At 39.2% G+C, this 15,000-nt stretch overlaps 1 protein-coding gene across 1 annotated transcript in view; it reads left to right on the forward strand.

The window, feature by feature from the left end:
• The first annotated feature begins 3,360 nt into the window (after window positions 1–3,360).
• The window catches only part of matn4 (matrilin 4), a 17,117-nt gene continuing 5,477 nt past the window's right edge, over window positions 3,361–15,000 (forward strand). The window contains exons 1-12 of the mRNA XM_083907546.1: window positions 3,361–3,450; window positions 5,055–5,230; window positions 5,322–5,480; window positions 6,632–6,863; window positions 9,315–9,437; window positions 9,583–9,705; window positions 11,381–11,503; window positions 12,623–12,745; window positions 12,937–13,059; window positions 13,682–13,804; window positions 14,808–14,905; window positions 14,992–15,000. The exon at window positions 14,992–15,000 is cut by the window's right edge and continues 123 nt beyond it. Of these exons, the coding sequence (XP_083763672.1) occupies window positions 3,369–3,450; window positions 5,055–5,230; window positions 5,322–5,480; window positions 6,632–6,863; window positions 9,315–9,437; window positions 9,583–9,705; window positions 11,381–11,503; window positions 12,623–12,745; window positions 12,937–13,059; window positions 13,682–13,804; window positions 14,808–14,905; window positions 14,992–15,000 (1,494 nt within the window). The 5' untranslated portion in view covers window positions 3,361–3,368. The remainder of the gene's footprint in view (window positions 3,451–5,054; window positions 5,231–5,321; window positions 5,481–6,631; window positions 6,864–9,314; window positions 9,438–9,582; window positions 9,706–11,380; window positions 11,504–12,622; window positions 12,746–12,936; window positions 13,060–13,681; window positions 13,805–14,807; window positions 14,906–14,991) is intronic.

Raw genomic sequence — 15,000 nt, forward strand, 5'->3', positions numbered from 1 at the left:
CTAACGTCCACGTCTGTGCTATCGTCCACGTCTGTGCTATCGTCCACATCCGCGCTAACGTCCACGTCTGCGCTAAAGTCCACATCTGCTTTTGCCACCTCTGCGCTAACGTCCACATCTGTGCGAACGTCCACGTCTGTGCTAACGTCCACGTCTGTGCTAACGTCCACGTCTGTGCTAACGTCCACGTCTGTGCTAACGTCCACGTCTGTGCTAACGTCCACATATGTGCTAACGTCCACATATGTGCTAACATCCACGTCTGTGCTATCGTCCACATCCGCGCTAAAGTCCACATCCGCGCTAACGTCCACGTCTGCGCTAAAGCCCACATCTGCGCTAACGTCCACGTCTGCGCTAACGTCCACGTCTGCGCTAACGTCCACGTCTGCGCTAACGTCCACGTCTGTGCTAAAATCCACATCTGTGCTAACGTCCACGTCTGTGCTAACGTCCACATATGTGCTAACGTCCACATATGTGCTAACGTCCAGATATGTGCTAACGTCCGCATCTGTGCTAACAGCCACGTCTGTGCTATCGTCCACATCCGCGCTAAAGTCCACATCCGCGCTAACGTCCACGTCTGCGCTAAAGCCCACGTCTGCGCTAACGTCCACGTCTGCGCTAAAGCCCACGTCTGCGCTAAAGCCCACGTCTGCGCTAAAGCCCACGTCTGCGCTAACGTCCACGTCTGCGCTAACGTCCACGTCTGCGCTAACGTCCACCTCTGCGCTAACGTCCACGTCTGTGATAACGTACACGTCTGCGCTAACGTCCACATCTGCTGCTGCTGCTCTTTGTCCGTGATTTAAACGCGTGTCCATGAACGCCTCGCTGTCGTCACCTTTCATTTTAATCAGAATCAGAATCAGAATCAGAATACTTTATTAATCCCCGTGGGGAAATTGTTTAATCCAGATTAGAGTGAAATAACCGGGTCAGTGAGCTAATCACGCGCAGAGTTTACGCGCGATAACGTCATAATTGTATAAATGTCACGTGTGAACTTCAGGAGATTTAAAAAAAAAATATTATTAAAGGTTTAATGGAAACGAAACAGGATTTTGTTTCAGTTTCTATTTTTAAAAACCAAACGGAGAAAGAAACTCAGTGAAGCTTTTAACGAGAGAATATCTGAGCTCAATGATCCTCTGTGTGGATAAATATAGAACATGTGTGTGTGTGTGTGTGTGTGTGTGTGTGTGTGTGTGTGTCGTAGTAGATTGTCGTTCAGTGAGTAAACGGTGAGAGAGACAGGAAAAAGGGGGGGGGGTCGGTTACTTGGAGAGTTATACTGAGGAGGCTTTGTCCCACACACACACACACACACACACACACACACACACACACACACACACACACACACACACACACACACACACACACACACACACACACACACACACACACACACACACACACTGAGAGCAGCCTGAAATGAACCGATATGAAAAGTCTCTTCTGTGTCGTCGCTGTGTTTTTATTTCATATATTATTACTACATTTATACGTCCTGTACTGTATATACTGTGTGTATGTGTTTCTGTTTTGTGGAAATCGTCAGTTTTTACTTAACGTTAAGGACTAAATTCAAGAAAACATTATAAAAAAAAAAAAAATGGGACTTTTATTTTGAAAGACAAAAAAAAGCCTTCATAGTTACTCAGAATTCTGACAAAATTCCAATTTAGAATCTCAGAAATCTCGGAATTATGACTTTAATCTCAAAATTCTGACTCAAAATCTCAAAGTCCCACTCCGTTTTTGAATCTCAAAAGACTGATTTAAAATCTTGGAATTCTGACTTTGATCTCAAAATTCCGACTTGAAATCTCAGATGTCTGACTCAAGATCTCAAAGACCAACTCCGAATCAAAGTCCGACTTTGAATCTCAAAAGACTGATTTAAAATCTCGGAATTATGACTTTAATTTCAAAATTCCAACTTTGAATTTCAAAAACCTGATTTAAAATCTCAGAATTCTGACTTTAATCTCAAAATTCCGGCTTAAATCGCTAAATTCCGACTTTAATCTCAAAAGTCCAATTTAAAATCTCAAAGTACAACTTAACATCTCAGACGCCTGATTTAAAAACACGGAATTCGGACTTTAATCTCAAAATTTCGATTTAAAATATCAGATGCCTGGCTTTAAAATCTTGGAATTCTGACTTTAATCTCAAAATTCCGACTCTGAATGTCAGACGTCTGAATTAAGTCTTGGAAATCTAACTGAAATTTGAGAATTCCGACATTTGAGACATGTTGATCAGCTGTTGGACGTTTTTTCCTCCATCTCGGACGAAGACGAGCTCTTCCAGGTCGTCCTCTCGTCTTCAGTCCTTGAATTTGAGGGAACTGGTCCTTGAAGGTCCTTGAATTCGATGTCCACTTGTGTGTGGGAACCCAGCGTGGGGAGAAGCGAGGACACGGCGACGGCGTGAATGGATGTTAATTGTAGTGTGAACAAGGTCAGAGGTCAATGTTGTTGATTAATCAGACACGTGAGAGCGAGAGGACGTGGAACACGAGCCCAGAGACAACGAGACACAACGAGATGAGCAGAGACAAAAAGACAAGAAAAGACTCTTTGTGCTCAAGCCTCATGTGATGACTCATCACTGACCGTGACAGAAGAAGAAGAAGAAGAAGAAGAAGATGACGATGATGACAATGACGACAGTGACTCAGGCTGCAGGTCAGACAGCAGATAACCCTCTGAAGGACCCTGATCACAGGCGTCTCTAAAGTGCCTGTTTGAACAGACGAGGACACGTTTGTCCACTCTGATCCTGATCCAGGTGTTCTGGAGTCTGAGGGTTTACGACGGGGGGGAGGACTGGAATGTACCATTACACACACACACACACACACACACATCACAATGGACTTTGAAGTTAAACTTGTTTGTGTTTTATAAATAATAATAATTATAATATGTTATATAATATAATTTTAGAATTATTATGGATAAAGTAAACCTGGATTAAACTGAAAAACTTGGACGCATTTGCTTTAAATCAAGGTCTCAAAAAAAGGAAACTAAAAGAAATTGTCATTAATTCAGATTAAACAAAGACAAAATGGTTTAATTTACAGGGAAAAAAAACCCCAAAAACATTAATTTAACCTTTAACCTTCATAAAATCTTATTGTACATTTGTGCGTTCACTTTATCCTATTGTGTACTTGTATCAGTGATGAGTACTTGTAACTTCTGATAACAAACCTTTGTCTCATCAAACTCCGCCCCCTTCAACAGTTCAGTCCAGTTCCAGTGAAGTCCGGCTCCAGTGACCCCATCATCATCATCTTCATCATCATCTTTATCATCTTCATCATCATCATCATCATCATCACCACGATGAAGATGACACATCTAACAGCTCTGTGTGGATTTATTCTGCTGAACGTGGTCGTGTTCACCGACGCCAGACCACAAACAGGTCAGTCTGTGCACCACAAAACAAACAAGAACAACAAATAAACAACAAACAATAACAACAAAATAAACAATAAACAAACAATAAATAAACAATAAACTAACAATAACAATAAATAAACAATAAATCAACCAATAAACTAACAATAAATGAACCATAAATAAATTAACTAACAATAATGATAAATAAATATTAACAATAAATAAATAAATAAACATTAAACTAACAATAACAATAAATACACAAACAAATAAACTAAAAATAACAGTAAATAAACAATAACTAAAGACAAAAATGTGCCTTATTTTCATGTAAATGTAACTGAAAACATGCCGACGACATTAGTTTATTTTCCCCTGACAATAAAAACTGTAAAAGAAAGTAAAATAAGACTTATTTTTTGGGGGGAAATTGTTGCTTTTTTGCCTAAAAAGAAAATTAAGTCACATTTTAAGACGTTAAGAAATTCTGTCTAATTTACTCACAGAATTGATGGATTATTTTTCTTAAAACAAGAACATTTAAATACATTTGTGCTGATTCATTACAGACTTTTAATAAAAAGCATCATGACTTTACAGGAAGATAATGTTCTGGTATGTGATGATGATGATGATGATGATTCTTTAGTCTGCAGCTGTAGGTGGACGTGATTTACGAGTGCAGACACACACACACACACACACACACACACACACACATTCTTGTACTTGCTGCATACTGAGGACTGGGTTGCTGAGAAAGTGAGGACCAGCGTTTCCACTTTATAAATTAACACAATTACAAATATCTACTTCATGAATGACATCTATAAAGAACTACTGGGTGCAGAACCATAACATGTCTGCAGGTGGAGCCCCAGAACAAAAAGGGATGGAAAACTTTTTTTTCCTTTTTTTAAATTTTTGGTCCAAAATTTTACAAAAACATCATACTTATACTATGTCGACCAAATAAAAAAAATAAAAATTGACCGAAAATGTTTGGTCCAAAATTTGACAAAAACATCATGTGTTTGGTCAAATGTTTGGTCCAAAATTTGATTTTTTTTTTTTCCAAAATTTGAAAAAAAAGTTGACCCATATTTTTTTGTCCAAAATTTGACAAAAACTTCATACTATACTATGTCGTCCAAAATTTTTTTTTTTTTTTCTTTTTTTGACAAATTGAATATAGCATGTTATAGCAACCTCAGGAAGTGATTTCAATGAAAACAAAGTGAGGACCGGCCAAAATGTCCTCACTCTGTACAAATGACCTCACTTTGTTGGTTGAAAACCCTCACTGGTCCTCAGTATGCCGCAAGTACAAGAACAAACACACACACACATTTATAAAAAACACACTAAAATCCACAACAATCCAAAGTCTGCGCTCTCACGAGTTTCTCTGAAAGTCCTGGACCTTCATCAGTCAGAGGATCAGAGCTCAGATGATGTTACACTGAGAAGCTTCTTCTTCTTCAAGTGAAGAGAAAAACAGGTGGAATAAAAACTGAGCTGAAGACGAAGAGACACAGAGAAAGAGAGAGAGAGAGAGAGAGCAGCTGGTAAATGATGAAGGTGAAGTTCATGTTGATCATTTCTTCTTCTTCTTCTTTGTCTCAGGTTCGGAGCAGAAATGTAAGTCCGGTCCCGTGGACCTGGTCTTCCTCATCGACAGCTCCCGCAGCGTCAGGCCACACGAGTTCGAGACCATGAGGAAGTTCATGATCGACATCCTCGACACTCTGGACATCGGACCCAACGCCACCAGGGTGGGAGTGGTCCAGTACTCCAGTCAGGTGAGCAGGTCTTCATCCAGGTCCATCATCATCATGGTAGTCGTGATCCTGGTCTGGTCTGAGTTTGTTAAACGTTGTTCTCGTGCTGCAGGTTCGCAGCGAGTTCTCTCTGAAGACGCACGGTAAGCTGGAGGCCATGGTGAAGAACATCAACCAGATCGTTCCCCTCGCTCAAGGAACCATGACGGGCCTCGCCATCAAATACGTGATGGAGTTAGCCTTCACTGCACAGGAAGGAGACCGACCCAAGGTAACTGATCCAGATCGGATTCAAACGATGGCGACTGAGAAGCCACGTTTTTGGATCTAGAGCTACTTTCTCCAGGGCGGAAGTCGCGAGAAGCCGTTACGTGACGGCCAACGATCGGAGAAAACTACAACGTTGTTGGTGCATACGTCATCGACTGTAGATCAGTGCTCTGATTGGTTGTAGTTCTCTTCACTTCAGAGGCGTGGGAGGTGACCACACCCCTCTCACGTCTGGCGTTAGCTAGGCTACGTTTGTCCAGTCGCAAACGTAGGAAGCGATGCTCCGTATTTGGGGAAAAGGCTGGAGCTCAAAGGTGAAGCTCGTGATGATGATGAAGCAACTTTTCATGTTGTGTTTCTCACTTCTGGAGCTGAGGCTAATGCTAACTAGCCGCCAACAACCAATCAGAGTGAGAGACATTTTGAGAGCCAAAACTTGCTAACTTTCTGCGCCAGGAAAGAATCTCAATGCTGATTGGCTCTCGCGACCTTAAAATCACGCACAACTTTTCAAATATCTTGTATCGTTACAGTATTTTCGCTGCCTGGCACGAGTGGGAATCGCCAGAGACGCCGCGATACGATATTATCACGATATTTAAGTCACATTACGTATGATCACGATATTGCAAAACACAAAAGCATCTGCCAAATAATATAATTACGATATTGTCACACAGCAGCTCTAGTGAGAGTGAGCACTGGGCGCCATCTGGTGGACTGAAATGACAACTTAATTTTTTATGCTAATCCACAAAAGGTTTAATGTATTTTTATTACAATATATTAAATATTATATATTGTAATACCAGTTAAAAAATTGATATGCTAAAAAAATTATACTTGGTCGTGGTGTCTTAAACGCGATATAATATCGTTACGCGAAATATTGCGATGTTTCACTGTATGGATTTCCGACGTAGCCTCGCGGTATAACGCGTTCCCAGGTTTTATCCGATATTTTCCTTTAAACGGGAACGTAGTGTAATTTAGAAAATTAACATTGTTGTTCTATTGAAGAAACTCTTGATAGAAACCATTAACGCCTTCATTTCTCATAGACTTAAATAGAGATCGCCCCCTGATGGACATTTAGGAGAATACAGGTTGAAGGCACTTCATCTCTGATCCAGAGGTTCTTCTTCCCCTCAGGTCCCTAACGTGGCCGTGATCGTGACAGACGGACGTCCTCAGGACCGCGTGGCGGAGGTGGCGTCCGAGGCCCGAGGCAAGGGAATCGAGATCTACGCCGTGGGCGTGGCCAGGGCCGACATGGCGTCGCTGAGGGCCATGGCGTCGCCGCCGTTCGAGGACCACGTCTTCCTGGTGGAGTCCTTCGACCTCATTCACCAGTTTGGACTGCAGTTCCAGGACAAGCTGTGCGGTAAGATCTGGAACGATCTACGGCCGTTTTTAAATTAACTTTATCGTCCAAAACAGAACACGATCTTTAAATTAACGACTAAAAACAAACCTTCAGCCTTTTACAAAACCGTTACATTTTGGGACGCGACGGAATTCAGCTGCGTCTTCTACCCAGAGTCCACAGTGCATTTGTCTCGCGCTCTAAATTCTCATGACATTATTTCCTGTGAGAAAAAAAACCGCTTTCCGAGCTAACAATAGTGAGCAATACCAATCGATAACAAACAACTTACATCGCAAAACGTTAGCATAGAAAACGTTAGCATAGAAGCTAACGAGCTAAGCAATCTAGCATCTATTTCAGTACCGCCCTCTTCTGCACATGCTAACTCCGCTATGCTGTGTTCACACTGAAAACGATTTGTTGCGTCTATATGCGCCCATCGTGCTAATTTGGATCGTGGACATTTTTTTTTACATTTTGGTACGCAACGGAATTTAGCTGCGTCTTCTACCCAGAGTCCACGGTGCATTTGTCTCGCGCTCTAAATTCTCATGAGATTATTTCCTGTGAGAAAAAAAAACGCTTTCCGAGCTAACAATAGTGAGCAATACCAATCGATAACAAACAACTAACATCGCAAAACGTTAGCATAGAAAACGTTAGCATAGAAGCTAACGCGCTAAGCAATCTAGCATCTATTTCAGTACCGCCCTCTTCTGCACATGCTAACTCCGCTATGCTGTGTTCACACTGAAAACGATTTGTTGCGTCTATACGCGCCCATCTAGCTAATTTGGATCGTGGACATTTTTTTTTACATTTTGGTACGCAACGGAATTTAGCTGCGTCTTCTACCCAGAGTCCACGGAGCATTTGTCTCGCGCTCTAAATTCTCATGACATTATTTCCTGTGAGAAAAAAAACGCTTTCCGAGCTAACAATAGTTAGCAATACCAATCTATAACAAACGACTAACATCGCGAAACGTTAGCATAGAAAACGTTAGCATAGAAGCTAACGAGCTAAGCAATCTAGCATCTATTTCAGTACCGCCCTCTTCTGCACATGCTAACTCCGCTATGCTGTGTTCACACTGAACACGATTTGTTGCGTCTATACGCGCCCATCGTGCTAATTTGGATCGTGGACATTTTTTTTACATTTTGTGACGCGACGGAATTTAGCTGCGTCTTCTACCCAGAGTCCACGGTGCATTTGTCTCGCGCTGTAATTCTCATGACGTTTTCCGAGCTAACAATAGTTAGCAATGCCAATCGATAACAAACAACTAACATCGCAAAACGATAGCATAGAAAATGTTAGCATAGAAGCTAACAAGCTAAGCAATCTAGCATCCATTTCAGTACCGCCCTCTTCTGCACATGCTAACTCCGCTATGCTGTGTTCACACTGAACACGATTTGTTGCGTCTATACGCGCCCATCGTGCTAATTTGGATCGTGGACATTTTTTTTACATTTTGGGACGCGACAGAATTTAACGGTAACAATGATTTTCCATCGGCAGATGTTTCCACAAAAGATAAAACGTTGTAAAGCAACTCCGAGTTTTCCGCCAAGCGGAGTTAACGTGTTTGCTCGTAAACTTGCCGCAAATTGACAAACTTGAGAAAAAAACGCTTTCCGAGCTAACAATAGTTAGCAATACCAATCTATAACAAACGACTAACATCGCGAAACGTTAGCATAGAAAACGTTAGCATAGAAGCTAACGAGCTAAGCAGTTAGCATCTATTTCAGTACCCTCTTCTGCACATGCAAACTCCGCTACGCTGTGTTCACACTGAACACAATTTGTTGCGCCCATCGTGCTAATTTGGACCGTGGACATTTTTTTTTACATTTTGGGACGCGACGGAATTCAGCTGCGTCTTCTACCCAGAGTCCACGGAGCATTTGTCTCGCGCTCTGATTCTCATGACATTATTTCCTGTGAGATTTACGAGCGACTGTGAAAACTCGCAGCGACAGCCGCAGTTTTCCAAAACGCTGCATGAAATAGAGACGGAGGAAAGTGAAGCTCATAAAAACACCTGAACCTATGAGACTAAATGAAGTCTTTGTGGATTCGGTTACGGTTTTTTAAAAAGGGGGGTGTTCGTGGCACGGATGGATGACTTTTATTTTAAGGAACCTGAGCACGAGCCAAGGATCTGGAATTGGATTTTTTTCATTTGGCGTAAAACTTGATTTTCCATCATTTAAAATAAAAACAAAGCGCTTTAAACGTCCAGCATGAACCTCTGTGTCCATCTAACACTCACATGACCTCAACTCAACGCTGGAAAACACGAGATATTTCTGCAAATATTCATCGCTGCAAAACGTTAGCATAGAAGCCAACGAGCTAAGCAGTTAGCATCCGTTTCATCTGGTTCAGGTCTTTAAAGTGTCTTTGAAATGTCAGACACTCACAGTGAAGCCGCTCTGATCTTCTCTGCTGCAGGCGTGGATCTGTGTCTGGAGTCGGATCACGGCTGCGAGCACGTCTGCGAGAGCTCGCCCGGATCGTACCACTGCGTCTGTCTGCCGGGGTACACGCTGAACGACGACGGCAAAACCTGTGCAGGTAAAAGAAATAAAAAATAAATAAAGAAGAAGAAGTCAAGAAAAAACATCAGGAAAAAAACTGGTCAAAACATTCACAGACAATTTTTATTACTTTATATTAAATAATAGCGACTGACTTCAGTGTTTTGTTGCGTGTGTTTCAGCCGTCGATCTTTGTGCTGATGGGAAACACGACTGTGAGCAGATCTGCATCAGCTCTCCAGGATCCTTCACCTGTGACTGCAACAGAGGATACAAGCTGAACGACGACAAGAGGACGTGCTCCAGTTAGTCTGACACACACACACACACACACACACACACACACACACACACACACACACACACACACACACACACACACACACACACTCTTGTACTTGCTGCATACTGGTTGCAGTACCATAACATGTCTGCAGGTGGAGCCCCAGAGCAAAAAAGGGCTGGAATTTTTTATTTTTTTTTAATTTTTGGTCCAAAATTTTACAAAAACATCATACTATACTATGTCGACCAAAATGAAAAAAAAATTTGACCAAAAAATTTTGGTCCAAAATTTGACCAAAAACGTCATACTATACTATGTCGACCAAAATTAAAAAAAAAATTTGACCAAAATTTTTGGTCCAAATTTTTTACAAAAACATCATACAATACTATGTCGACCAAATTTAAAAAAAAAATTTGACCAAAATTGTTGGTCCAAAATTTGACAAAGAAACGTCATACTATACATTCATCCAAAATTTGAAAAAAAAATTGAAAAAAAAAATTTGGTCCAAAATTTGACAAAAACGTCATCAACTATGTTGGCTAAAATTTGAAAAAAAAATGTAAAAAAAAATTTTGGTCCAAAATTTGACAAAAAAAGTCATACTATACTATGTCATCCAAAAGTTGAAAAAAATGTGGAAAAAAAAATTTAGTCCAAAATTTGACAAAAAAGTCAAACTGTCGTCCAAAATTTGAAAAAAAAATTGAAAAAAAAATTTGGTCCAAAATTTGACAAAAACGTCATCAACTATGTTGGCTAAAATTTGAAAAAAAAATGTAAAAAAAAATTTTGGTCCAAAATTTGACAAAAAAGTCATACTATACTATGTCATCCAAAAGTTGAAAAAAATGTGGAAAAAAAAATTTAGTCCAAAATTTGACAAAAAAGTCAAACTGTCGTCCAAAATTTGAAAAAAAAATTAAAAAAAAAATTTGGTCCAAAATTTGACAAAAAAGTCATTAACTATATCAAATAAAAGTTGAAATTTTTTTGGGAAAAAAACATTTGGTCCAAAATTTGACAAAAAAGTCATACTATACTATGTTGTCCAAAATTCTTTTTTTTTCTTTTTTTTGACAAATTGAGCATAGCATGTTATAGCAACCTCACACACACACCATCATCTCATCACATCACACAGACAAACCTTCTAATTTCCTGGATCATGAACAAAATCTCTTTCCTGTATTTTTGCTTCATGTTACGCGTTTTGGTGCAAAACAAGTCTGACGCTGATTCAGACTGAAGTAAAGTCTGACGCTAACATGCTGCTGATTTCTCCTCTGCTTTGTGTCGTGTTCCTATTGTTTGAAAAATCACAATTAAAGGACGAACACGCCAACATTCATCTAATGTTGCCTGTTATCTTTTATATCTGTGAAGCAGCTAAACCTTCAACTTTGATAAAAACTGATTTTTAGCAACTGAATGGAAAAACTCATTGAACAAAACATAAACTTGTTCAAGTCTACAATGTATTTGGCACTTAATTTCGCCTGTTAGACATCATTTTCCAACAGGAAACTAAAGTTTGTGCTGCTTTGTAAACCACTCACTCCTTGGCACCAAAGCCCAGAGATGGGCTTTTTGTTTAGCCGCCATTAGCTCTGTAGCACGCCGCTGCTTCACGACTCATTTCGCTTGCTTTGCCTCCTCTTCCTCCTCTTCCTCCTCCTCCTCTTCCTCAGTGATCGACTACTGTTCGTTCGGGAACCACAGTTGCGATCACGAGTGCGTTAGCGTGCTCAGCGGATATCACTGCCGCTGTAACCACGGACACAGGCTGCAGGACGACGGCAAGACCTGCCACCGTGAGTACGAGGCCAAGGAACGCTTGTTTCTGCGCTCTTTGCTCTTTTCACCGCCTTTTACACACTAAGTTATGTTTTTGATACGATTGTAAACATATATATATATATATATATATATATGTATACAGCATATATATATATATATATGTATATATATACATATACATATATATATATATATATATATGTATATATATACATATACATATATATATATATATATATATATACATATACATATATATATATATATATATATATGTATACAGCATATATATATATATATGTATATACATATATATATATGTATATATATACATATACATATATATATATATATACATATACATATATATATATATATATATATATATATATATATATATATATATATATATATGACCTATCACTGATGGAAAAGTCGTGCTGGAACTGTGTCGTGGAAAAGCGACATAAGTGTCCTAAGAAGAGCAGGTGTTCAAACCTGTGTGTGTGTTCTTGTACTTGTGGCATACTGAGGACCAGTGAGGGTTTTTAACCAACAAAGTGAGGACATTTTTACGACATGAGGACATTTTGGCCGGTCCTCGCTTTGTTTTCATTGAAATCACTTCCTTAGGTTGCTATAACATGCTATACCCAATTTGTCCCAAAAAAATATCTAATTTTGGATGACATAGCGTAGTATGATGTTTTTGTCAAATTTTGGACCAAATTGTTTTTTTCAATTTTTTTTTCAACTTTTACATGACATAGTATAGTATGATGTTTTTGTCAAATTTTGGACCAAATTTTTTTTTCTAATTTTTTTTAAATTTTAGACGACAGTTTGACTTTTTTGTCAAAATTTGGACCAATTTTTTTTTTTCAATTTTTTTTTCAACTTTTGGATGACATAGTATAGTATGACGTTTTTGTCCAATTTTGGACCAATTTTTTTTTCAAATTTTAGACGACAGTTTATGACTTTTTTGTCAAATTTTGGACCCAATTTTTTTTTTTCAATTTTTTTTCACATTTTGTATGACATAGTATAGTATGACGTTTTTGTCGAATTTTGGACCAAAAATTTTTTTTTAATTGTGTGTTTGTGTGTGTGTGTGTGTGTGTGTTCTTTAGCCATCGACCTGTGCGCAGAGGGCAAACATGACTGTGAGCAGATCTGCGTCAGTTCACCGGGCGTCTTCACCTGCGACTGCAACGATGGATACACACTGAACGAGGACAAGAAGACGTGCACGCGTTAGTTTACAACACACACACGCACACACACACACACGATGAAGAAACATATTTTCTGTCTGCCCTGAAAATAAAATATATTCGCAATTAAGAGGCTGAAAAAAATACATAGAGATTCAATGTACGGCGGCATAACCATTGTGTGTGTGTGTGTGTGTGTGTGTGTGTGTGTGTGTGTGTGTGTGTTACAGCCATCGACCTGTGCACTGAGGGCAAACATGACTGTGAGCAGATCTGCGTCAGTGCACCGGGCGTCTTCACCTGCGACTGCAATGAAGGATTCAAACTCAACAAAGACGAGAAGACCTGCACGAGTCAGTGGAACACACACACACACACACACACACACACACACACACACACACACACACCATCACACCATCAAAGTCCTCACTTGGTTTGTATGTGTTCTTGGTCCTCACAAGGGCACCCATACCAGAATCAAAACAATCATTGTGGGGACATTTTGTAGCCTTTTCCAGGGTTAAGACCTGGTTTTAGGATTAGGGTTAGGGTTAGGGTGCTCGGGTTGAACAATTAAACCAATTTTTTAAACTTGAAACAGCAACATGGTCTACAGCAATTTTCAAATTCATTTCTAAATTTGTCATTCAAACGAAAATGATCAAAAATTACAATTTCCTCCGATATCAGGAATCGTATTCAGAAGTAAATTCAGTCAAAAATAACAGATATTTTAAAAAAAATTTTTTTGTGGGGACCTCAATGTGTTTTCACACTCACGTTATGGGGACTCGTTTTCCTTATAGGGACAAAAATCATAAACTGTAAATTGTTACATTTTATGGTAAACACTAGTATGGTTAAAGTTAGGATTAATCCAGCAGTAGTTATAGTTAAAGTTATAGTAATGTTCTCTGACTGTGTGTGTGTGTGTGTGTGTGTGTGTGTGTGTGTGTGTGTGTGTGTGCGCAGACATGGACTTGTGTAACACGGTGGAACACGGCTGTGAGCACCAGTGTGTCAGCACTCCTGGATCTTACTACTGCATCTGTCCGGACGGTCAACCAGTGCAGGAGGACGGCAAGAGCTGCGGCGGTGAGTCCACGCCGCCCCCTGCTGTTACAGTCACAGCATTACAGCCACCTCACACATTATAGAATCAGATGTGTGTCGATATTTTAAAAACCAAACACACAAAAGCTTCCAATCATTGCAAACAAAAAGTGGATTTTCAAAATCAAAAAATCCAATAATTTTGAATTATTGAATCCTCAATCGTTTGGAAATGAGTATTTTTTTAATTTTGTTGTTAATTTTTGTTTAATTTATAATTCATTCATTTCACATGATTTAAGACCTAATTCTACCTAATTTCACTCTTCATTCAAATTTGGCAAAACACTCAGTGACACTTTTTTACATCAATTTATTCAGACTTTAAAAAGCAGCTCAGTCACTGTTTGTGAGAAAACCTGTCCCACAGCACCACCCTGTGGAGATTAATGGCAGCACAGTCCAATTTTAGTGAACTGCATAAATTGATTTTAAAGATGGTAAAATTAAATCATTAATTATTAAAATAAGCGAAATAAGTTTTGGGGAAATTGTTCTTATTTTATGACGAAAAAGTGAATAATTTTGGGAAGCAAGTTTTTCACTCAAAAAATAAATGTACTTTAAAGTGAAAACTTTGACTTTATGCTTTAATTTCCAGTAAAAAACTAAAATAGTGGTTTGCATAAAATCCCAACTTATCCTGGTTTGTGTATTTACTATTGCTGTGTATTAAATATAGACGTAAAATTCACTATCAATGATTGGTTTGTATGCAAATAGAACATATACATTTTTATATATTGAAATATACATTGTTTTTCTTCACTTTTACAGAAAATTACAGTCTGAAAGTGACTTTAATTTAAAAGCTAGTTTCAAGAATTCCAGCCAAACAACAATTACTTACTACTCGTTGGCAGAGGATTTAAATTATAACGTAGGAATATTTGGCTTATTTCTAGTAGTGATGATGCAGTGTGTTACTATGACGACTGTATTTAAAAACGTATTTAAAATAAACACGACTTCTTCTCTTCGTCAGCCTGTAAATCTGCAAACATCGACCTGGTTCTGCTGATCGACGGATCCAAGAGCGTCCGCCCTCAGAACTTTGAGCTGGTCAAACAGTTTGTCAACCAGGTGAGGACCGTGCCTGTGTGTGTGTGTGTGTGTGTGTGTGTGTGTGTGTGTGTGTGTGTGTGTGCTCATCACCTCGTGTCTCTCAGGTCGTGGAC

Source organism: Microchirus variegatus (genome assembly GCF_963457635.1).
Source record: "Microchirus variegatus genome assembly, chromosome: 21".
Taxonomy (NCBI): domain Eukaryota; kingdom Metazoa; phylum Chordata; class Actinopteri; order Pleuronectiformes; family Soleidae; genus Microchirus; species Microchirus variegatus.